Source organism: Pygoscelis adeliae, unplaced genomic scaffold (genome assembly GCF_000699105.1).
Source record: "Pygoscelis adeliae isolate BGI_AS28 unplaced genomic scaffold, ASM69910v1 Scaffold75, whole genome shotgun sequence".
NCBI lineage: Eukaryota > Metazoa > Chordata > Aves > Sphenisciformes > Spheniscidae > Pygoscelis > Pygoscelis adeliae.
In genome coordinates this window covers 1,998,476-2,024,459 of record NW_008824772.1, presented here as the reverse complement: position 1 = coordinate 2,024,459, position 25,984 = coordinate 1,998,476, and the positions used below count along the sequence as shown (strand labels likewise).

Below are 25,984 nucleotides of genomic sequence, written 5' to 3'. Positions count from 1 at the left end.
CATCGACAAATATATAACGTGATTTGGCTGCATTCAAACAAACTTTGGTTGACTGGACAGGATGGGTTCTGAAACGAACTGCTGACAGGCTTCTGCTGTCAAATATCACCTCATCAGCACGCTTAAAAAAGTTGAAAAATGCAGTGTTTAAATTTAAAGTCAAAAGCAACAAAAGGTACTCTTGACAGACTTGTTAGAAAAATGCTGTTTAAAAAAATCAAAACTTCTACTGTTCATTAAAAAAGGTCTATTCCACATGTTAACACAAGTACTGTACCAAATACAGCATGTGTCACTCACACCAGAAATTTTGTTTAAGGAATCTGACAAGTGATATAAATAGGACCCCAAAACATCGTATTTGCAATTCATGCTTGAAAAATATAAAAAAGCCCCCTGTGGTAACATTTAAGTTGAATTTACATTGCAGAATATAATGTTTTACTATAAGAAAATGCAGTTAACATGTAAGTGGCTTTAATTAAAAAGATTAACGATCCTTTCAGCCAATTTTATGCGAAGTTAGAATAATCCAAAATATTTTTTCCAAAAATAGCAGGTATAGATGCTGTTCAGTATCATACATTTAAAACAGGCTGAAACGTGACTTGTACCGACTGCTGAAGTTGTGTCTTGGTATCTGAGAATAGAAATCAGGTAGGCAAATATAATAGATTACCTTTTACAAAAATAGTAGTAGTCTTTAAGTATAGAATACTGCTTAACTGTTGAAATGTAGGAAAAGTCAGCATTCTGTATGTTCAAGATATTAGTTTTTAATAGCAGCTGAATGATCCTGTGGCAGGAACCACAGAACCTATTTTCTTGAAATAAAATAAAATTAAAAAAAAAAATTCCAAAGTTGTCCTTTCCCTCCCAGTGTCCTAGTGTAGAAAAGGGAAAGTTTCCTGTATTTCAAGCATTTCTTGAGTCTTGGCTGAGGGAAGGGCTTTCTGGCTGACAGGAGTATAAATAGAGTCTCAGGTAAGCCTGTGAAGGGTCATTCCACAGCAAACCCACATGTTTCTTCAATGGCAGTTAGCAGCTTCTCGTATAGCTTGTCATAGCTCTCGTAAGGAGGAATGTCTATTCGGTTAAAGCTGTGGGAAGAAGGCAGAAGAGTTTCAGCTATCTGGAACTTCAGGCATCACCTAGCAAAGCTCCGTTACGCTGCATTTAACGGACCTGAAACCATGACAAAGCAATACTGAACAAGGCCAACAGAACTTCATACAATTAAAAGCAACCTCTAGTTTTCACACCTTTACTACTCTGTAACGGAGAGCATTTATTAAGCTGGGGGGGGGGGGGGGGGGGGGGCCGACACCCAAAACACAGAGGTGGCAAATTGGTCTTTATATATCGCGATAGGGACCTGAAAAAGTCTTACCAGGTATGAGCTTTCGGCAAATTATTAGTGCTGGCATCAATCTGGTGTATTGTAAAGAGTCGTGGGCCTGCAGCACCTGAAAATCCAGAAGAGATCTCTACTACTACTGTATTGCATAATAGGAAATTTCTTCGTTGCAGTGCAACAACAACAAAAGTCACTAAAACCACAGAGAGAGCGAAGCTATGCACAAAGAAAGCTGAAATCATAAACAGGCAGGAAAAAAATTAAAACAAACCCACAGCGCCTATCAGACAGATTCCTCCCCTCCACCCACACACGATAACCGTGCTGATATTTAAACCATTGAAAGATAAACAAGAACAAAGCACTGATAAGGAGGAATAAAATACCTGTTTTACACAGGGCACTATGTAATTCTCACAGTTTTTCATTTGACTTCTCTCACCCTTCCTAGAGAACAAAACTTTTGCAGCTGTATCTGTCCCCATTTTATAACAGGTCTTGAGTAGCGGCCAGTTCCATTCAAATTAGGTAGAAGAGTCACCATACCAACTTCTTATAATTTTGTTAAATAAGTCTGACTAAACAGAGATCCCCTTAATCTCTCTGCTAAAGAAAAGGCTGCAGCACATCAATCTTTTAGACTTGGTGTACGTTGAAGATTTCACAGAGGACAGAAGAGGTTACAAATGCCCTAACCTTAGTAAAACTGGAATTCTTGCCTGAGTAGACAGACATTAAAGAACATAATCTACAGGGTCAGCCTTTCTCGTGGAGACTCTCTGTGGTCAAATAAGAACGTGAGCTTGTGCCTTGTTAGTACAACTCGATCTAAAACCTGACAACCTTCATGTTCTAATCTGTAGGAAAGCAGGCTTCATTTGCTCACAGAAATACTTTTTACTTGTATAATCATACTAAAACTTGCAGCACAGATGAAGTTAAACTGGTGTTACTTCCATTACCATTCTCCAGACAGCTCACTCCACTACATTGACAATATGCACATCAACAGTAGGGTTAATAACTACTTGTAGTTATTAGGTGGTTAACAGTTACACAATTTGCCTAAACGAGTCCCCCCGCCCTCTGCAATGTTACTTAAACACTTATCACTTCAAGTACCACACGCTGCTTAAAGTAACTGGGGTCTTAAAAACCTCAATATTCCTGAGCTTCTAACGTGCCTGAACGTTTCAGAGCTCAAGAACAGAGGAAAAAGAAAACAGTGAAAGTAGTCGGCGTTCCGAAGTGCCTCTGCTGTCAGAGCCGCAAGGACACTGCATGTTGGTGTTTTCTGCTCCCAGAGCTGTACAGGTGATGAGGCCTTGTGAAAGACAGAAATTAAAAAGCAGGCTTCCAGAAAAAACATAAGGAGAACCCCACCAACACCTCCGCTGATCAGAACTTCTCGCTAGAGAAGGAAGTGCGTAATTTAAACAAAAGAGCTATTTACAGCTGAATAACAAGGTAATAAACAAACACACCGAAAAGACTATTTGTGATTGTTATTCATCAGACCATTAAAAATCGCTCTTAAAAAGTCACGTTACAGCCAACCAGCCTCATTTTCAGCTAATGTGTCTGTGATGTGTCCTATTGCTTCCTCCAAGTACAGGCATTTGCAGTTACTTCTGGAGAACGTTACCTTGTAATGCCTTGAAGCCCTGCAGAGGCACTCTGGATGAGCCAGTCACAAACTGGAGAAGTCTCGCTCTCCTCTCTTCGTCAAAAAACTCCACAGCTTTCCAGAACCATTTCACGATGTTGCTGTCTGGTGTACAGTGTTTTAACCTAGTATTTGCCTTCCAGTCATTAACATCAATTTTTCCCAGTCCACAAATGATGAGCTGTAAGTTTAAAATATAATTATTTCATCATTGATCAATATAAAAATGGTTTTGGAGCTAGCCAAATGATGAATAACTGATATTGAAAAATTGACGGATTTTATACCAAAGGCAAATTATAACCTCTCACTAATCTTAGGCAATGCAGAAATATAACTTTTCTTTTTTTTTTTGTCTTACCTTTGTACACAATCCATTTTTTACACGGCCTCCATTCAAATTAAAAAAAAAAAAAATCAACCATTTCATAAGCTTATATGGAAGTGTCTTGACCTGTCAATTAAATAACAGAAGCACAGATTCTACCCATGTGTGAAAGTGCACGCATAATTCACATCTGAACTCAGTATTTCTTTCTGGAGCGTAGCTGAGGGTGTAGTTTGGCTGGTCCAACTCTGGACCCTCAAAAGTAATCTTGCTGTTGTCATGCCACACATGTAATACAAATCAGACTTCTCTCCTGACGAAGAGCTTTCAGCGCTTCTAAAACGGAGATCCACAATGGATCAGTTGACGCTCAACAGGGGTATGATTATGAAGACGTTTTCTAGCGACTAAGAACGTTGGACCTTCCCCTTTCTTATTCTGCATCTGCAAAATGATTCTGGGTTAACAGTACGGCTGGCTCACTGCTGCTGAATGAGAATATTCAGGATAAAAGAAGAGCCATCACTGACATTCTAGTACCGTGAACAGAAGAAAGCATGAATAATTCACCTTGTGGCCATTTTACATGGCAAAAACCTCAGCTCCACAGCTAACAGACTGTGTATTAGATTTCAGTTTTAAAACAAGCTTGGGATCTATGGGATTTGCCTTGAGAGGATATTGTTTGGATGCCGATCTTGACATTTTGTAGCACGTTTGCCAGTGACAGCACCAGACGGCACCTTTCCTTACGCTGTATTTACAGGGCCAATTTAGTCTGGCGCAACTCGGCTCTGCAGAACCACATAGCTGCCTGACACCAAAGTCAGTGCAGTGCACTGGAAGGGCTGGGAGCAACTGGTGGGAGGTGGGAGGGAGTGACAGACTATTTTCCTGGCAGCACCAAATTTAGTGTTGTGAAACTGCACCGTCAGAAACACGCACCACCACCTCTGCTGGAGCAGCACAGTGAAACAATCTGAGGTCACCGCAGTTCCTTCTCAGTAGGTTCAGCTGCGTTTTCAGGTATAGGAGAGCGTCTCTTCTGCTACCACTTCTGCAGTTGCTACGAAATGTCGCCTTGAGATCACTCTCATAGCTCTCGGTGGAAGGCACACGCAGTCTCAGTGACTGTGTGACCTGGTAACCTCTTACGCTAACTGTATTTCTTGTAACAGCGCACCTGCAAACCCCTAAAGCACTGGGGACACAACTTCGCATGTTACTCAGTCTCGGAAGAATGCCTCAGGCTTTCATTGTTACACTTGATGACATAACGTAACGTTAGCGGACTGACCTCTAACTCTTTCTCATCAAATGTCTTCAGCAGATGTTGTGGGATTACTTCATTAAATCCCTTCTGTAGAGCCAGAAACTGAGCTTCAATTCCTCGTAAAAATCGCCAGTTTACATAAAGTCTGCAAGCAAGTGCAAATTGGTTTTGTGAAAGATGTATTCAAATACAATAAACCTGCGATCTACCCAGCCAAAAAAATGGCCTTACTGACAGGAATACACACACCACCAGCATTGCGCTACCACTTAGGAAAAAACCCAACAACACACACTGTCAATTACTTCAAATAAGTAAAAGTTCCTCCCCACCACAGGAAATACAAAAAACTTTGGAATAGATATTGAGGTACCTGACATACTCCTTTTTGTTTTCCTCTGTCACGGGGATGCTTTTGCCGTTGGGTTTCAGTTCGTGTTGAATAATTTCCCCGTATGCATTGTGTTCTACACAAAACGTATGGTCCAAGACTCCCGTGATATCATTCTCACTGGTGGAAAGAAATAAGCAAGTGACTCAGTGAAAACATGTAAGTGTATTACAGCCATAATATATCTGACAGACATCACAATTTAGTTTTTCAATAGCATTTCAAATTACTGCTTGGAAGCAAAAGGCGAACATGCATTTTTACTATGTTGTATTTTAAAACCATTATCAAAGTTTCAATGTTATATTTTACATAACGTGTTACTGCTAATAGGCAAAATTAATAAATTAAAATTTATGAACAGAGTACTTTTCATCTCAGTAATCATTTTACCCCCGCCCCCCAAATTTGAATACCTTGAGCATGTTAAGCCTTTAAAGAAGCTGAATTGTGCAAGAAAGATGTGTCTTAAATCTGCCTGAGCAGAAGATCAAAATGCACTTCATTTCCTTCAACTGGATTTAGGAACATTACCACATGTTAACCGAGACAGAATGCTAACATTGTAAGATACAATATGCAGTACATACAGTATCCAGACTAAGCTGTTATGAAGATCGGGGTCAACCAATTCCATGTCATCCAAAGTAATTGGCTTCCCTAGCAACTGCTTGTAGAAAGGCAACGTGAAGCCCCCATCAATATAGTGTCCGTGAAACACAGCCATCCCCATTATCCGTCCAACAAAATGGAAATACGATAAGTGTTCCTAGAATTGAAAGAAGAGACTAAGCCACTCAGCTAAATAAGCCCTCCAGGTTGTATCTGCTGAATATGAAATGCAATTTCAATACAAAGAACAGAAAAAAAAAAAAAACCCAACATATCCAGAGCTTTTTGTTTTGCTTTGTTTGTTTTTACACACAGCACATTGAGTATATTGCTTCCAGTCCAGAAGTCTTACTACTAAGAATCAAAATAAACTTAATTTCTCCCAAAGGAAACATAAATCGACATCTTACAGAAACTTAAGAACACATTTGAGAAGTTTCTTTGATCAGTACTAAAAATAAATTATATTATTGCACAAATTCATTCTCTAGCAATACTAATGTGAGAATTAGGTTCCCAAGTCTAGAACTCTCTCCAGATGTATTTAATTTCTAGTCACAAAACAATCATTTACAGAACTCATGTTACCAGTCATACCGGGTTGACTGCAGAGTCTGGGTTGATTTGCAGTGTATAGATATCATCTCGGGAATATTGGAAGAGGCCGTAATATGGATTCAACATTTCATGTGACAACAGGTAGAGCCACTCCCTGAAGAAAATAAAATAATTTATTGTGTACTTTAGACAGATGCATTCCTACACTGAGAATCTTTTCAAAATAGTGTGATTTTTTTAATCTTGCCATTAAACATAAATGTGAAGAAAGTGATCTCTGAACATGCTGAAAGCAGAATTATTTTTACTGGCTCAGTAACTCCATGGCACCTGACAACTGATGTATTTCCCAGCTTTCCAAGATTTTTCTCCAGGTTACTTATTTCCAAGAGAGTTTCTGACTGTGATTCTCCTTCATCCATGACACACTAAGACAAGACACTATGTATTCTATCGACTATACTACAAGAGATGTTCGAGTCAAAGATTTTGATATAAACATCTTCAGGTAATGGATAGGTTTAGTTAAAGTTTTAATTAATTGTTCACAAATCAGTAAATAATGGGATTTTTTGGATCTAAGAGATGTATGTAAAATTTTTGGATGTAAAAAATGGGATAAATAAAATTCTTAAATTGGGAAAAGCCTAACGCTTCCTAGCGTGGTCTACCTGTATTCACGGATGGAAGATGACAAAGGCTCCACGGCACGCAGGCTAAAAACAAAACCCATGCTGAAAAGTACTAGCAGATGCTTTGGAAAATAGCGCACGATAACATCTGTAACGTCTTTATTTTAAACACTACTATTATCATCAAACAATTAATAGTAATTGATTCAACGAGACTGTTTTACTAGTTATGGCGAATCAGCATGTTAAAATATTTAGGAATGGATGAAGTGAAAACTCTGTTGGCTGTTTGCAAACTCATCAAGATACGTGCAACGCAACAGCCGAGGTCCCAGAGGTTACTCGCCACACACCAACTACAGACGCAGAAAATGGGCTGTTTGGGAGCATCGTCTGTACTTCGGAATGAATACTAATGGTAAAAAAAAATGCAGCGCGATGCAAACAATGAATACTCCTAAAAGAGTCAGCACTCATTCGGAGAAAGCAGATCCACATGCCAGAGGTTGGGAATATTTTCAGTGAAGTAGACCAGCATCCGTGCAATTGGCCCGCAATTCCTAACAGTGTTTTAAAATGCGAAGAGTATCTTCACACAATCAATAAATGTCACTTTTTATAGGCAAGTGAAAAATAACCTCAGACCGTTGACAGACTTTAGTTGCCTATGAACTGCTAGTTTTTAACATTTTGCTTCAAACGGTAGTGATAATTTGCAATAAAGCATATTTTTTTAATCAAAGTTCTGCCACAAAGCCGAGTATTTAGCGATATAAATTCTCAGATACCCAAGCTTTACTAACCGAAGAAAAATACGGTAATTTCAATAGATACCAAAAGCCTGCCACGCGTATACGATAGACATCTGATGCAATCTGTAACATGCATTTTGATTTATTTACAATAAATTAGTTCTTTTTTGATGCAGTTTTTCCTTTAGAAGACTGAAAATATATTCTCCTGACATACAATCTGTTACAGAAATAAATATAAATAAGAACAATGGAAAAAGAAACAGGGCCGATAGAAGGCTGGTTTAGGACTTAAAGCACGGGTGTAGTTGGTGGGGTTGGGGTGCAGGGGAAGAGACAGAGGACGGACTGTTTACCTGGCAACACCTCCGTAATCGAGGCCTTCCTCCCCACGAAATTTTATCATTAATCGTTTCCACAGGTCTTTTGGCCTCATCTTCATGACTTGCCTGTAGGATTCCTGTAAACACGTAACACTTTTATTAACTGCTATTTACAGACAGAGAAGCTACTGCTGTTTATTAGAAATGGAGTCTCAGACTCCACGTCCAAAGGGGATACTGTTTTCCTAGATATTAACCACTGTTTCTCAAATCACAGACTGTTACTTAGTTTCCTACAGATGTGATAGCACTTGTCAAATAAAACAGATACGTGAGAAGAACCACCTTCCGTTAAATTTCCAGAGGTGTACAGTGATCAGAATATTCTCTCTCTCTCTCACATAACTTACAAAAAATTAAAATCTGTGTCATTAAACTCCTTTTGGTTTGCATAAAGGCTCACAATTTTTGCAGTCTGAAAAGCCAACAGCGGAGCTTCTACTCTGGATATAACACATGTGCCAACCTTCAGGAAGCACCTTAAGAACAGAAGCATGAATGCCATCCCAGCAAATCTACAGAACTATTCCTCTATCAGGAAGACTTCACCGAGAAAACACAAAACGAAAGCTGAAAGAGGCAAAACAAATGCTATTTTTTTAAAAGGAATTAAACAAAAAAGTCTAGTTTTTATTTATGTCCAGTATCGGTGCCCCAATCTTTGCCTTTGCAGAACAGAAGAGGTAGGTGTGTCTGGGACCCAACATACTCAACTTAGTTTTCAGAACAAGAACATAATGATTTTCACCGCTGTACAGCAGCCTTTCCTCCCTTTCTTTTTCAGTTGATTATGAAGTGATTTGACTGCCTCCAAAGGGAAGACCAACACAGATCTTTCTTGGCTGGAAAAAAATGTCACAACACACTGGGGCTATCAACTTTGTGGGTGGGGTAAAAATGCAACAGGGATGGGTGGTAAAGTTCTCAAGAAGACAGACTATTCTGCAGAAAAAGCCAGTGAATTATAACTGCGTTTAATCAATTCAGCAGAATTATTCTGCTGAATAATGTCACAAAATAAAATGCAGACGTCCCACTGTGCGCATCTCTGGTCATTCAGAAGCCTAGACAATTCATAAAATTGGTCTGACTGGGGGGGGATCAACCAGAATTGAGACAGATGCTAACAGAGTTAGCATCCAGACTCCAAAGATGAATGCTATTCAATGGTAATTTTACTTAAGTTACAACAGACCAAAGATCAGTAATAATTGTTTGGTTTTCAATTTGTAACATTCCCTCTGGAACAGACATTAGCGTTCTTCTATTCAAGGAAGAAGTGAGACAGCATCTTGAAGTGCTTGGACTCCTTCCTCAGTCCCTGACACAGTCTGTGCATCTCCAGCCACAGGGAAAGCTTTCCTCGTTTTTCTTCTTCTCTACAGGGTAAATACACCTACTTTTAGTACACAGCTGTTCTTAACATCCCCTTGGAAATGCTTCCTCTTCCATTCGCCACCCGTAACATTCCAGCTTGAACTCCAGACTTCAAGATTTCATCTAACTGAATGACTTCTTTAGACAGTTATGAACAACCCTCCTCCCCTTCCCTCAATGTTAAGAAATGGGTCAAATTCTCAAATTACCTCAAAAATCTCTTCCCTGGAGACCTCAATACGACAATGGCCAGCTTGAGGTTGCTGCTGTGACAGCTCTTGCCTCAGGATCTTGAGTTTCTGCACTAGGTCTCGCTTGTACCTTGGCACAGTCAGACACTCTGCCTCATCTGGAAGCTGACACAGGGACACTACCTGCTGCTGCTGCTGGTGTTGCTGATCTTTAAGTTGATTCTGGCGGCTAGAAACAAACACAGCTGTTTGCAGATATTCAAGTCATACGTCCCCTATTTTCTTCAGATGTTTCTTAAAGGTTAAGTCTTTGTAACTCAACTACTTTCAATTTACTATGATTATTACTGCGATTACGCTAAAAATGTCCAGGTCCAGTAAAAAATAAATTCAGAGAGATTTTATCCTGACTAAAGACATATGCTTCTGTCTTTCTTGGCAACTATCAGTTGTTTTTAGGGTTTGTTATTTCTATTAGTACTACTCTACAAAGTATGTAAAAGGTTATAGCACTATATAATAAGGTATTATCCATACAATTTTACTACTAAGCTGCTGACACTGAATTTCTCAGATACCATTTCCATATTTCCTTTGCGTGTTTTGCCTTCCTCCATTTTAAAATTCAGGGATCTGCCAAACACTATGCCTCTAATCTACAGTCAATACCATAGTCTGTTTTAAATGGCTTGTCTGAAAAAGAGTAAGCTTACAAAAAGATGTTTGTACTGGCAGCTTGGCAAGGACCTTGTCCCTTGTACCTGGCCTAGTCTGGACCACAGGAATGTGGGAGTTCACATGTAACTAATTGGCACAGATAAACAAGTATTTTTACTAGCAATTCTAAGAGGCTTTGCAAATCTAACTTCTTACCAGGAAAACTAAATTAATCGTGTTGCAGAGATGTCGCTTCTTGTACACAGTAAGTGGCTATTTTTATAGCTTTTTAGTATGGCATTTCCAATCAACACAGGATAAAAGTGGTATTTTACCTAAACCGTGAGAAGAATATCTCTGTGCGGAACACATAGGAATACCCTAAATTTACTGGATAAATAAGAAAGGTTACAATTCAGAATGTTTTCCAGTGGAATATTAATAAATTGGGGTTTTTTCAACATCAAAGACCAAAAATATTTGATGGAACCAAACACAGTTTTAATATATTTTAAAATTTCAGCCTGTTGTCTGTTTTCAAACGAGGTTTACTAAAAGGCTGTCCCGGCCAACCAAAATTCACCTCCAGCAGGCTTTTACCGCAGGAACATTCAGAATTGGCAATTAAAAAAGGGGTGGGGGTGTTCCCAGTTTGCCTTGTGGTTCTGACAGCTATTCCGTCATTTGCAAACCTTCTATTTAAAGCAATTTTGCACAAACCACCCTCAAGGGAAACTAACACCAGGTGACCAGGAAATCTTTATCAGTACTCTTACAAGCGTAACATTTAGAAACCCCTGCAACAGTACACATTGTAGATCCCTTCAGCAATAACTCAAAGCTTAATATTAATAATAATAATACCTCTTTACTCCTGGGCTCTAAGGAGGGAATGACGCACAGAAATCCTACTTTGTTACTATGCCCCAGGATGCAGAACTTCAGAAGTTAGCTTCATCGATTTTGTTAGTTTCGCAGTGTTTTGTTGTGTGCTCCTGCTGTTTGTTTAAATGAAGCTACCTTAACTTTATTCTCAAGCTGATCACATCGGTCTTACAATAAACTACCGTTATTTTAAGTCATTCCTGAGAAACCAAGTCATTACAATAATTTAGACACACACCCCATGTGGTTCCAGACTAGGGCTTTGTGTCATTTGTGCTACATGCATGGCACTTTCCACTTGTGATTAGATTTAAGTATGAATCTCGCTTAAACTGTATTTATTTGATATACAAATTAAAGGACAATCATTGTTCTATCTTCTGAACTTTCTAATTCCATAAGGATGAGCATGTGAAAATATTCCTTGTATGTGCCTACCAGAGAAGGTCAAAATTATGTACTAAAGTGTGCATATGTTCGTACTACCTTTGAGAGTAAAAGAGACACAGACCCCTCAACACAAAGCTAGTCAGTGTCAGTCGTAAAGAAAATGTAATCTCTGAAATGAGCACGAACTTAAGATCTACGCATCAAATTAAACCAATCTAAAAGAGGGCAGTACTAGGAGGAGAAAAATAAAATGCCATCATCCATGTTAGACTAAAAATAATCAGTGCAGTATTAGCTAAAAAATCTGCAGTGCTTAAAGTCATTAAATCTAATTTCTTAGTTTGTTTTCACAGCTGAATGACTATGCTTGATTCTGTACAGTGCTTTAAGGATATAGCTAAGCACTTTTCAGGTGCCATAACTATCAAAACCTATCATGAACTCTTGGCCAATATTTTAAAACAGAACTGGGAAACAACTTTGATTATTTTCATAACTTATAATGTCATCACTAGAAGAACAAACTGCTTTACTCAGCTCGATAGAAAAGTCAGTATCACCGAGAGTAAAGTGATACTTTTTATTATGCCTTTGAACCTAAAACACTATCACACCCATCCCACCCAAATACTAAACTTATTTCTCAGATAATTTACAAAATGACAGGCCTAAGGCAAACTTTTTTTTTTTTTTTTTTAAAAGAATAAGTAAGGAGATGGGTTACGGGGGGTGGGGGGGAAGCTTTCACATATCCTGTTTGGTGCAATAAAAGAATAAACACCAGAAAAGATTTATCAGGCAGCAGACTTTGCTGATGACACTGTTGGTTGAATTTCTGAAATCCTTCCCTAATGAAAGACAGATGTACAAATGAAAAACTTAAGCACACTGTAGTAGTACTTAAGTTTAAAGAAATGCAGAATGGTTCTGTGATTCTGGAACTTGAAAGTCAAATTGGATTTTCCAGATAAAAAGCTAGCTATGTATCTGCACTCCACAATACATGTAGAACTAGCCACTATGACCCTGCTGCCATTTAAAAATAAACCTACCTGTGAAGGACAGTTTTTCAAATATAGTCCAGTTAGCTGAATTTTCTACAGTTTAAGAATTGCACTGTTGCAGCTAAGAGGGTCTGAAGTTTTCCTTCGGGCAAAATATCTAAATCTGAATTAATTTAATGAACCTTTCGGTGTACCGAACGTGAACATGTTCCTCCACACTGGTAAGTTTTTTTTCAAGATCATGTTCACTTGAAACTACCAATCTAAATTCAGCTAAAATTAGTAGTGATTTCTTTGTTTTAAATTAAAAAAAAGAACCAAGAGTGTCTGGATGATGGGAGCTTACTGATGTTCTGTAATATACATGTATATAACCAATGATTTCTCTAAACAAAATACATATCTGTCAATATTTAGACTCTTCTCCCTTTTGGAGTGTTAAGTTCAAATGTGTATTGGGCAGACAAAGGCTAGCCAGCTTTTATGTATTACACAAAATATATGTTGACCTCCTAGATATTACTTTCCATTCCTCGATTTTGTCTTTTCAGTGCTTGTTCCCATTATACTTTCCTTCAGCTTTTCTTCCCAATGATTCACTTCCTTAAAAGGACTATTCCTCCTACCTACTCCTTGCCCAGGGCTGCGTGGCTTTCTATCTAACCAACTCTTCATTGTTTCTTCCACTTAACACCTACTCAATACTTTACAGGTGTTTCCCAAGAGTATTAAAAGGTGTTAGGAGGAGAAACAATAGAGTCAGACTCAAATAGCTCGGACAAACTGATAGCCATGTCTACGCAAAAAACAAACAAACAAACAAACAAAAACAAAAAAAGAAGTGTTTGCTTGCTTTTTCGTTTCCATTTTTAGTAGAAAATCCCCCAGTGTGAAATGAGCACTTAGGGAATAAAAACAAGAGTCTTTTATTAAAGTTGTTTAATAAAAACAACTCCTTTTGAGTTTCCCCTTCTCTTTTTAAAAGTGCAATACGAAAATGCGATATCAAAACACTAAGGCAGAAAAAATACAGTTCCTATTTTATTTTATTCTTTTGGTAAAAAATCTGAGTTAAATTACTGGGGTCTTATTTTGAGAACATCTCAACTAGTCTTACTCTAAAACTGAAGACAGGAGCTGAATTATTTCTCCTTTATTCCAGGAGAATAGCTGGGCACTCGTGCGCTTGCTTAAGTCATCAGTATTTCATACCCCCGGCTATTGAATGCAACGTCATATTTTAAAACAAGTAGTGCATAACTGAAAGTAGTATGATGTATAAAGAAAAGGAAAGAAAGTGTCTCTCTTGCTGTTAGAAAAAATGTTATGGGCCAATCTTTTCCACCAGACAGCACTTGCTTCCCCCGCTGCTGCCCCCAACTCCCAGCATCACAATAGCCACATTCCTGCCTAAATGCTGCTAGAGAGTTTTTTTTTTCCCCAAGAACCATCAAACCTGTCTTCTCCGTTATGTAACAGAGTAAGTTGGTAGTGTGTTAAAGAACACAGTTACTGTACTTTAAATACTACTGAATGGCAGAATACATCTTGATATAAAATCTAGCACCCCTCAAGAGTCACTTTCTTTCCTCTATTACACTCAACATGTGCCGGAGACTTCAGACTTACTTTAAGACTAAATGCAAGTTAGCAGATAGCCGTGGATCTGTAAACTGTGTTGTCCTGTTGTTATGGTCAACAAAATAAACTCTGCCTGTTGCTGTATTTCGGATCTCCCATCCAGGAGGCAGTGGACCAAGCTCTTCACAATTGATGTTGCTAAGATCCCTGTGAAAACAAATATAAAATGAAAAATACCTCAGCATTTGGCCTCCGAGCCAAACAAGCGTAAATGTAACAGAACAATTCCATCAAGTCTGAGAAAATGTATTGTTTCAGAAATTTGATCTCTTCAGCTGGAATCTCTACTCCCAAGGTGCAAGCCCACCAAAGAAAAAACACACACCCAGAACACATGCCGTGGGGAAAAAAATTCTTATCAAATAACCTTCATTTTTACAAACTAACTTCAGATGTTAAATTAATACAGGCTTATAACAAAAATAAAGACCATTGCCATATTTGCCAAAATGGAATTGCAGTTCTACACCAATTCTGACAGAAAACATTTTTAAAACATTAGTCATGTAAGGAACTCTGAATCACACTTTAAAAACTCCTACAAAACAAAACTATATTTCTGAAGAGTTATACTTTCCATGAAGAATTACGCATGGGATATGCGTGTATGCCACAGGCAGTTTTGCCCCAAAACCCCAAGTGCTAGCGGGAAGCAAACAGCTCTCTAAGAAACTATTTCAAATAAAACATTATATGAACGATGACTTAGCTCTGCACTGAGCAATGCAGGGATATCTTAATGGGTCTCAAGAAAATTCTGCTGAAATTAGGAAGATGTAAATTCATTCCGGAGGTTCACTGAAAACAAATACTAGTCTTCAAAAATGTACACCTACTGATTTTTCATGTATATAATTCACACCTCAGATACCTCACACTGTCAAGTGCAGCTCTTTTTAAAGGTGTAAGTCTTCAGATCTCCTGGTACGATGTGAGTTGAGGGAAGGAAAGAGCCAAGGGGCAGAATGGCTAAAGATGCCGTCTGCAAGGACTCAAAAGGCTGAGAAGCCACTAAGGGAAATACAAGGCTCTGGGACTGAACTTCTGCTGATATTACCCATATACACACTGCGGCTGAACTGTAGGGCTTATTTTTATTAACTAAATGACTGTGGCATATTAGCGTAAAAATACAATATTCCTTAGAAATGACATAAACTCTATCCTCGTGCAAACAGCCAAATTTTGTTCTCAGAGACACTCGTGCCGTTTCTGTTGCCACACCTAAGAGCAGGGCTAACTTAGACTTTGTACAGAACTATTACACTGCAAACTTAAGGATTAGATCTTAACATATTATTTTTGAAGAAGTCTAGTTTCTAGTTCTGTATAATACACAAGTCGTGGGAGCAGACTTCCTAATGCACAACTGCCAGCTGTATCCCACTCTCAAGTATACAGATAATGCATCAAAGCAAAGTATATTCTTGTAACACAAGAGTAGTAATAAAAACAAAAGAATCATTCGAAAACGCAGTGAACTTAGGGCCATGAGGCACTTCATCCTTCCCGGGATATCCAAAATCCATTTCCATGGGAATGAACACCAGCAGCAACTGACAAAGTTGCTACAATTCTCATAAATGCCAATACTGGCTGCCAATTTCAAACTACACACGCTATTTTACAACACCATCCACAGACTCTAGGAGGCAATCATTTTCAACAGGATTTCTTGGTTTTCGAAAGATCAATCAGAAGCTAACAATAATTTCCCTGTTATCCTTCTTTCCTTTCAAGCACATCAGAAATAATCACGTGTGCAATATGTACACGTGTGTATCGTGTAAATAAAGACACTAAACTAAAAGGACACTTCAGATTTATTTTCTCCTAGGTGTTGAGATAGCCGCAACAGAAATAGCAGTTTGAGTATTTTAATCACAGGTCAGTCTCTCTCAGCTTCTCTACCTGTTTGCCCCTCTCCCCCAAATTCTTTCCCATTTATATACTGCTAATGAGATGCTTGAAAGCATATATGATTGCTCTAGGAATATCCATGTTAGACCATTATAAAGAAAATAAGCGTTCCTTTCTGCTCTGTAACAGGAAGCCTGCTGTAAAAAAGCTTGTGCATTTTTAGATGTTTGCTACTACACTCAAATGGAAAAAACTACTTTTTTTTTTTCCTTCCTTTTTTTAAAAAGGCCCAATATCCTGGCACTTTCACACTTCAAACACAGCTCACCATTTCAGCTTCCAGGCTTTTGATGACCCAGTGTCTCCAATTAGTTTCTTCAAAATGTACCAAGTTTCCCATTCCTTGAGTAAATTACATTTGGTAGTCTGAACATGGGACAATAATTCTCACAGACAAGTAAATTTAAGCTAATTCGATGATGAGATTGTAGTTCACTGCAAATAGTGTGTCTAAACATACAAGGGGCATCCACCAGATTTTTCAGGTTTTCCCCTTTGTCTGCTCCTCCATCAAAAATGATCACGTTTCTCTAGACTATTTGTCACAAAGTTTGTTCTTCATAAATATATGTTGCCAATTTCTCAGGTCTTGTTAACTTCCAGAGCCTGAATTAAAAGACAAAACCAACCCAGTTTTCACTGAAGTATCTCAATAAATCTAGATTTTCGGACATGCTCAGAACCCTCTTTTTGTTTCATTATTTTGCAGAGTATTATAACCTGGACTTGGCTATAATTCATATGCAAGATCTAGAATCAGTTAACTATAGCTGTTTTCAAAACACCACCGTAATTTATTTCTTGATTTTCCACCTTTGCATTAAAATAACAATTTGAAGAACTGAGGAAGAGAGACTAATTTATTTTGATTAATTACTTGTTAAAGTGATATATTAGGGACCAAGAGTCAGAAATATAATACCAGACAGAGAACTCTGAGGACTGTACTGGTTAAGCAATTTTGATTTGACACCTTAAGGATACTTTCATCATTTTCTTACCTAGGTACTCTTGGATCGTGCCACGTGCTAACACCAGTCTGAGTATGTAGAAAATAGACCTGACCTTGCTGAGTCGTCCTTTGCTCTGTGAAAACAAGATTAATTAATAACTGTAAGAATAAAAAATGCAATTAAAAAAAACACTCACAGAGACAGATTTCCCCAAACTAAGGAATCAAAAGGATCTGACATATGAGAAGACACAACCCATTTTCCCAGTTTCTTGGGAGACCTACAATTAAAAATTTTTAATTTGCATACCATATCCTTCAGGTAAATCGGGAGGAGTGTGCAAGTGTGTCCTGCTCATGTAATTTCTGTGCCTCTGTGACCTGACTCTCCTCTCCGCCAGCCGGGGATCCGACGACTGCCCGCAGGTCGCACCGTTCGTTCCTGTAATTGGAGTGTTCTCGTCCACAAAACAGCTCAGCGGTCTGCCTGGACTGGAGTATTCAGACGCTGGCCTGTGGGGAAAAACATGAAAATTGCACGGCTGACAGGGCTACACAACGCATTTTACGGGAGCTTCAGCTAGGGGCTCTCGGGAAATCTTTGCGGACAGCAGAACTGAGCAGTTGACTTGTTGGGCAGGATACCTCGATGATGGGCAGAAAGCTTCTGTTCTGCGCTCACTGGGTTCATCCCAGAGTAATCAGTAAACTTCCTCACCTATCTTAGGGTCTGACCTGACATTTTGTATATGATGCTGCAGGATCAAGATCATACCAAATGCTCACATGAGCAGTTCCCACCTTAAACAGAGTGCTGAGAGCAAAATTTTTTTTTTATTTTTTTTTTTTAAAAAAGCAGCACACAGCCCAGACTTTCTCATGTTGTCTTCATATGGCTAAGGAAGTGATCAGGCCTTGTCATTCCTTTTAATTTTTAAGGAAGGTTATTAGGCAAGGATGGTGAAAAAGGGCTGAGATAAAAAACAGTTGCTCTTGAGAGCTTGACTGCAAGATGAAACATTGAATTACGTGGTTTCGTATATCAATGCTGCTTTCCACAGGATTTAAAATGGGTTAAAGGGGGATTGATAAGGATGCAGGAAATCCCCGAAACAAGTTATATATTTTGCATGTGTTTTTCTACTGTAAATGTGTCTAGAGCTTAGAATAGGTATTTTAACATACCAAGAAAAATACAGATAGATAAATTAAAAAGCTGTTCAGTACCTTCACTCACTTGAACACCGCAAATATGTATCACAGTTGGCAGCGTTAACAGTACAGATTATTTTAAGTCAAATATATCCATACAGAGACTGGAATAATATTTATTGAGGATGGAACAGACAGTCTGCAGGCACAGACGGTCTGCAGAAGAGTCTGAAAAATATGCACTGACACTGTCTACAATTCAGGTAACAGCAAAACTGGTTTGAGGAACAGCTTCGCAACATGCATCTATGGTTATTAGAAAAGGTGATCGTAATGATTTCGAAACATGCTCTGTAACAATCAGCTTTAAAAGTTCTGCATTACATGGTCATAGTATGTACATAGACAATGTCCGTCAGCTATTCATGATCTTTTTTCTTCGTGCCTTACGATGTCTGCACATTGTAATGTCTGTATTTACAGAGTTCTACCATAGCAGCTCTACAAGAAAACAAAGATGCTAGTATTAGGGGAGGAAAAAAAATCTAGTCAGAATGATTCTTCTGAGTTAAATATTAGACAGACTGAAGGAGTAGGATGTTAGAGAAGAAAAGCATACAGCATTTGTAGGGTGACTCGGAAGAATGCTGAATATCCCCCGTTAGAGCCACTTAGAATCGCTTGTGCTCAGCACCCCATGTCAGCAAGCAAACTTCATCATATGCACAGTCTCCTCAGTCATTTCTTACCGTGTTGGTCGCTCCCACTGAGTTGTTCGTGTAATATGATTTAAATACTGGATCCTTCCAGAAGCAGTCCTCCGCTCCTCCCACCTAGAATTCAGACATTGAGAGATAAGGCAATGAGTGGTATTTCCAGGAAACCAGGGCACAAAATGTTTCCAACATAAATGCCAACTCAGGAAGACTTACACTATTATGAATCATTTTAGCTGAACAAGGTAACAGGAAACAACTGAGAGTTCAACTCAAAATTGATTTTACATATCCTTCCCTTGGAACCAGGCATATCATTAGCAATATCACACCTTCATGTTCAATAACTATTTGAATTCTAATTAAATCCAAATAGCCATATAAAGAAACTTCTTGAAAACATCATGTTTAATAATGCATTTAACTTTTTTGACCACCGATCCTAGCAAGTGCTTTCATAGTATCTTCACGCACTACTTGCTTTCATTAAAAAGTCACCTTCAAATAACGTGACTTTTTACTTATTACTTTTGCACTCCAAAATACATGAGGCTATACAGATAGCTTTGCAGTTACACAATTAAGTAAGCAATATTTATACAAGGAACATTTTGAAGCGAAAATTTAAAAACATTTTCAAAAGTGTTTTTGACTTCTCTAGACTCCAAATTAACAAAAGAATGCCGTTTAGGACTTAGATGATAATTTATGTTTTAAAATTCATCATCTGAAAAATCAGTTTCTCCTGTCTTTACCTGCCAAGAATCACATTCAGAAGGTCTGTGTTTGCTCTGAAAAAGCTGATGACAGCACCAGAACCTAAAACAGAGCATTTTTCTGTATTCGCAAAACTGTTTTAGGTGTTAATGATGTCATTAACTCTCACAGGGACAAATCAAAATCCTAAACCCAGCCTTTGGCAGGTAAATACAGCAAGAACTCAGGCTCCGTTACCTTTTCCAATCACGTTTTCTTCACTATGATTTACATGGAAGAAAAAGTGATCCATTTTAATAATAGTGTATACCTCTGCACCGTGCTGCAGAAGACAGCCAGGCCTGCGTGTCCACTACCTTGCTACAAAACTACTATGTGGCTGAAGTCAGTTTGCTGGCTGATTTAACATTATATTTGTTTATCGGTTCTATGATTTGAAAGACGTGTCTTCCTAGACAAGTGTATTTTTTAATGCATTTACTCATCGATGCCACCTCCCGTTTTCCAAGAAGAGACAAGACAAGGATCAAACTATTAACTATTCTGTGTAGCCTGGCTGGCTTATCTGCTGCTCCTAAATTCAAAACTGAGGAACTCTGAGTGCGAGAATAAAAATAAATTAGCTTATTTGTACACTGAATTCACATTACTGTAAAAGTCTGTTGTCTGAGCTGTATTTGTATTTACACCACAGCGATGTCAGCTTACCCATCTGGTAAATCATTATCAAATAACCGACTGCAATCCACCACTTGTCCTCCTGTGCCTATTCGGTCTCTGGACTGAAGACTTACTATTAAGATAATAAAAGAATTATTAAAGATATGACATCTGAATGCAAATTACAGTTATATTTGAAAGAGAAATGGTACAACTTAGAGGACTAAGCTGCATGTTCTGGATATTTTTTTCCCTTCCCACAAATCAAAGTGATACAGAAGCAGTGTATGTTTTCATACATATAATTCTCTACATACTACTTCAAAAAAGTTAGCTTGAAGAATATGAACGCAAGTTAAAGCAGAAAAAGAAGTTAACTCTAAAGCTGTCATTAATTTTTCTCCGTATGAGACAGACTGTGACACAGCGGAGCTGCATGGCTCATCTGGCGGCAGCAGGGTGGCTAACCTCACACACGGCTGGGAGAGCAAGCGGGACAGTGCTAGCGCCAGGCTTGCGCTGCTAACAGGAGAACTGCTGATAGAAAGACCTAAAATCAGAAATTCCTGCATGTTTTTGACACCTTCTTATGTATTTTGTGTGCGCGTGGGATTCAACACACACACGTACACGCACACACACAGAAAAAGCAGGCAGAACTTAACTGCTAGCAGCACTACACATTTGGTTTATTGGCTACTTTCAAACACCAGTGGTAAGAAGTTAAATGCAACTCTCACACAAAGCAGCGCTCAGCACCCTGAAAGCCCTTACAGCCCTCAGCAAAACTGTACTACTTTTTTTTTTAATTTAATTTTTATTTTTACATGGTTCATTGTAATGGATATTTATGCCTGAAGCTTTTGTACTACAATTATGAAAACAAAGATTTTTTTGGGCAGCTTTTGTTCCCAGTATCATAATTTGCAAGTGTCCAATCTGATAATTTACGACACTTGTGTTGCTGTGGGGTTGGGGGTTTTTTGATGTTTTGTTTTGCCTTTAACAATAAAACGATTACTTAAAAAGCTAGATACGTGCTGTGGCACACATTTCTTGAGGTGGCATTACTGTACCTCTGGAAAATTGTCTTCAAGTCCTATGAAGTGAATAAGCTTACAGTCCTCAATCTAGACACAACCAAACTTTTGTCAACATCACAAAGTTACAAAAAGATGCAGTACTACTAGCAAATTTTGCTAGAGTTCAAGTTTTCAACAACATGTTTTGAAGCTTAGGATTTAGGGCCTTCAACAGACCAACCCAGAGAGCCCTGCAGTACCTGCTTGCTTTATTCCTAATCAATATTAACTCCTAGTCTTCCACAAACACTAAACGTTACCAAAGCAACTTCTTACAGCGAAAGACAATTTAAATTTAATTTCAACCAAAACAAAATCATAGATGATCTATTTATTCTGCAACAAACATTACAAGTTCACGTTGTTGCATGTAGGCAAGGTTTGGCAAGCAATACACACAGACAAAAATGAAACTAAACAAAGGCAATTACCTCCTCTTTGCCTATGTGAGGACCAAAATTTGTGCACGGCTTCATTTTGTAATGAGTAAGGACTCATTTTTTTCTGCACCGCCACATCAGAAATAAAATGGTGGCACAGAAGAGAGCTGCAAGATTAAGACACAGTTCAGGTGCCCTTTGCATCCACTACTCACAAGTGTCCCCTTTTCTTCCCCCCTTTGAAGATAACCCCAGGTATTTAAGATAAAGAACCCCTTGCTCCCTGTCCCAAATTATACAGACATACCCACTGTGCACTTGATTCATTCGGTTATCATCTGTTGAAGGTATCAATTACATTTTAATACTGTTTTCCAGTCTTGCATAGCCTCTTAGTTTAAGCCAGTTTATCATTAGAAGGACTGAGACTATATTTATAACTTATTCTATCTTCTTACTTATTTTTAACCAAGATATCTCCACCATGTAACTACTGCAGTGGAATTATCTAGTTTTACTCAGGCTCATTCACGCATTCAACAAAATTGCATTAGTGAAGAAAGATTAAAACATAAGGAGATTAATAACAACAATTTCACAAAAAAAAAAGACAGGAGTCTCTGGAATCTTACCAAGGATGCATTAAAACACAGCCATGACTGAGGAAACCTGACCTTTCTGATGATAACAGCACAAAGCAGAACATACAGATTTGTTCTCAGTCTCTGCTGTAACGTGACAAGCTGTGGTTTTTTTCTAGGTTCAATGCACCACCCAGCAGCTCCTGCTGCTAATTAGGGACAGCCCCAGCAGCATGCCAAAAGAGTTAATGCTGCTTTGGCTATACCACTTTTCACGATCATATCAGGTTAAGCCAACTGGTCAGTCTAGTTTATGCCCACACTGCTGACTAGTTATCTCTGACAACTAGTTACCTCTGAAGTGTATTTGCCATGCCCACACTGCACGGTATTTGCCCCAGGCTTCCCATCTGGCATCCCAATAGCCTTGAGACCTTTCTGCTTTGGGGTGGGTTGTTTGGCTTGTTTAATTAATGCTAGCATTCTCAAGTATTGATGACAAGGAGCATACTCTGGAGGGCAGCATGAGAGCACGGCACGGTGTGAGGGTACAGTCCCTGCTGGCGTCATGTCTGAAGGACTGCTGTGGGCAGAGCGGATCTCTGCTGCCTGGAGCGGACCCTGAACAAGCTCTCCTGTCAGCTGAGCTCAGTTTCGTCTTAAAAGAAACCCCACAAACAAAATCGCATGCATACAGCACAGATGATCAGGGGACCAGTATACTGGAGCAAAACCAAAAAGCAAATCAAACTGACAACATAATGCACCCTAGAAAAATGACTGTTTTATCCTTTACTCTTCTGTGCAAGCTCACATGGAAAACTTGAATATTCAAGAGTGGTCTGAAGTGTCAGCAATGCACTTAGAACTCCACATTTCTACCATCCTTTGACTCTCCTGTGCCACCTCACTCTTATCTTAATACTGTGCAAACACGTGCAGATCAGATGCTGGACAAATGGTTAAAGCAACATAAAGAGGTAAAGTCATACGTATTATTCAACAGAGCACTTTGAGGAAAGCAAACAAATGCACTGAAGCCCTTATTTGCTGACTGATATTTCGATAGTTTTCCCTGGCTGACAAAACAAGAATGCTGCTTGGATATTATTTGAACTAGGATTTGAACACAAAACCGAGTGTACAAATTCACTTTTCTTTCCCCCATGTCCAAATATTCTCATTAACATCCTGCCATAAAAATAAAGACCAACTTTTTGACTTAAGTGACCTACTAGAAACGCTGCCTTCTGAAACAACTTACAATGCACTAAAAAGAGAGTGTTTATGAAGTTGTTTGTGGATACTCGCTTTTCAATTTGCCAGCTTCTTTTTAATTCTTAAGTTATTTAAGGTTTATGAGTTAGCAGAATGACAAAGCACAGTTACTGAGATTGGTGACAGACTTGTTAATAACCCGTGAAAACACAAAATGAATTGACTCAGTCATTCCAGACAGCAACTCACTCCTGTTACAGCAAGATGTTTTACCCTTTTGCAAAGCCTACAGGAAGCACGGCTTTGCTGGAACTCTCAGTAGCCAAGAAATTTGTAGTGAGTTTTTCACAGGGACTTCAGGCTCAAACTGTCACCATTCTTTACAGTGAAATTAAAAACTTTCTAAATAAATTTCATATTATCTATGGGTCTTATCTGTCCCAACACTTAGGATCATATTTGGGGTGTTTTGTTTTGGGTTTTTTGGGGTGGTTTGGGTGTTCTGTTTTGTTTTTTTAATTCTCTACATACACACTTCTAGCTTGAGGTCCAAATGGCTCTGGCACTAGACACTGAATTTGAAAAAAAAAAAAAAATTCAATACAGAAAACTGACATCTAGGAAGAGTATTTCTATAGCTACTACTAAGCTCCAAGAGAACTAAAAGATAAAAACCCTTACTTACCGACTATCTGTCCTCTAACAGTATCATTGTCGTTTGGCCCAAGCTTGCACAGATCCAATCTCTGATCTACGAAACAAGGACACAAAGCGTAAGTCATACAATATTTTGCTGCCTTTGAAAGGCACATTGGAGTACCATCAGAACAAAATTCAGCCTAGTGTAAGATAGTTAAGACTTCAAGAGATGGGGGAAGGGGAGCAAGACTAAAAATCTTCAGCCAAGACTTCCTCTTTCATAATTTTAAAATCAGAAAACAAGACTAGAGTACTTTTGCTTTAACATCCTTCACAAAGTTCTTTTGATGAATAGGAAATGACATTATCCTAGATTGGATGTCTGAAGTGATTATAAGACGTATTTTGAACTCTCTTCCCTTGTGAAGACCAGCCATTGTCATAATGCACTTCCAGTTCAACACTCATATTAGTACAGCACAGAGCTGACCTGCAGCATCAATCCACGTGTTCTGCACTAAATAGGTAGAACTTAATAAAATTGAGCAAAGCACAATGCACTGAAGCACTGATCTAGTGACAAATATTTGAAAGTGAGAACTTCAGTTATGCCTTTATCACCAAGGAACCTGTTATTGAAGGTAAAAACCACAATGCTTCTCTACCAGCATGTCACTTCTTTCTTTCTTTTTTTAAATTATCTGTAGAACCAAGCGCTGCTTTTCCATCACAGTGTGCCAAATTTTGTTCAGAAGTAAATGGCACCTATTAGGATAATGAGAAAACAGCATCTTACATGTTAATTAACTTTTGAAAAAGTAAATACAAAGTGCTCAAAGTGTTATAAAGCACTTAATATCTTATGACAAAATTTACTAATTAATTTTGAATGCCCATTAATTTTTAAACTACAAATTTGGCTTCAAGATAGATTTACCCTTTCGTTTACCCCTTAAGACTTGCATTTTTGAAGGTAATATAAAGATAATTTGAAGGTAATTACAATCTGTCTTCCTTTGGAATCCCAACACAGTAAGTTCAGTCTTGACAATCCACAACCAGACTGCGGCACTGAAGTTACCACTGTCTATGGTAACGGGGCAAAGGAGTTGAAAAGCCAAAGGTAAGTTACATTCTCTAATCTACTCACGCTATTCTCAGCCACAAAACAACATTACAAACTACCAAACCAATTGGAATATAGATGCTTTATTAAAAAAAACAAAACAAAAACAAAACCCGAAAACCCAATTAATTGTCACTTTTCAAAAGTCTGTGCATGAAAGTTTGGTCTGAAAGAGAAGAAACTCTAGTCTTGAGCTTACTTACAACCAGTGTCTTTAAGGCGGTTGATTGCGTTTGAAAGAAGTCTCACACAACCCAGAAAACCAGCTCCCTGCTTTTTATGAATTTTCTTGTGATTCCACACACTGATTGTTATTGAATCTGACTTCCCGATATATCTGAAAAATGCAGAAAAACAGTACTGTGAATGGCACTTACTGAATACTTTGAAGATGCTCCAGAAATCACCTTGGGGAAAAAAAAGACTATCAACCATTACATTAAAAATTTAACACATACTGTATTGCCAAGAGAGAGTAAGTCATCTTCAGAGAAGATGTACGCATTATACTTTAATGAAAGCATGTCTTATGAAGGAGTTTACTTGAATATAAACTAATCTAAAATCCTGATTCTGGAGGAAGGCATTCATGTGAATCCAAAGGCTACCAAAATCTGTTTAAACCAGTAACATGAACAGGCCGTGGGCTGGCCCGGTGACCACGTCTCTTCAAGCAGCTACGAACAGGCTTAGATTCATGCCTATGCTCAGCCTAACCGAAAAGAACGGCAATGCTCGTGGCAG

General features: G+C 38.4%; 1 protein-coding gene across 1 annotated transcript in view; it reads right to left on the bottom strand.

Annotated features, from left to right (window-relative positions):
• Window positions 1–833: 833 nt before the first annotated feature.
• The window catches only part of SMURF2 (SMAD specific E3 ubiquitin protein ligase 2), a gene marked incomplete at its 5' end in the record, with an annotated part of 35,530 nt that continues 10,379 nt past the window's right edge, over window positions 834–25,984 (bottom strand). Inside the window, 16 exons of the mRNA XM_009323678.1 lie at window positions 834–1,100; window positions 1,391–1,466; window positions 3,003–3,204; window positions 4,649–4,769; window positions 4,998–5,135; window positions 5,606–5,784; window positions 6,225–6,339; window positions 7,926–8,029; window positions 9,539–9,749; window positions 14,086–14,244; window positions 17,019–17,103; window positions 17,280–17,482; window positions 18,871–18,954; window positions 20,263–20,347; window positions 24,161–24,226; window positions 25,444–25,577. Of these exons, the coding sequence (XP_009321953.1) occupies window positions 1,001–1,100; window positions 1,391–1,466; window positions 3,003–3,204; window positions 4,649–4,769; window positions 4,998–5,135; window positions 5,606–5,784; window positions 6,225–6,339; window positions 7,926–8,029; window positions 9,539–9,749; window positions 14,086–14,244; window positions 17,019–17,103; window positions 17,280–17,482; window positions 18,871–18,954; window positions 20,263–20,347; window positions 24,161–24,226; window positions 25,444–25,577 (2,062 nt within the window). The remainder of the gene's footprint in view (window positions 1,101–1,390; window positions 1,467–3,002; window positions 3,205–4,648; window positions 4,770–4,997; window positions 5,136–5,605; window positions 5,785–6,224; window positions 6,340–7,925; window positions 8,030–9,538; window positions 9,750–14,085; window positions 14,245–17,018; window positions 17,104–17,279; window positions 17,483–18,870; window positions 18,955–20,262; window positions 20,348–24,160; window positions 24,227–25,443; window positions 25,578–25,984) is intronic.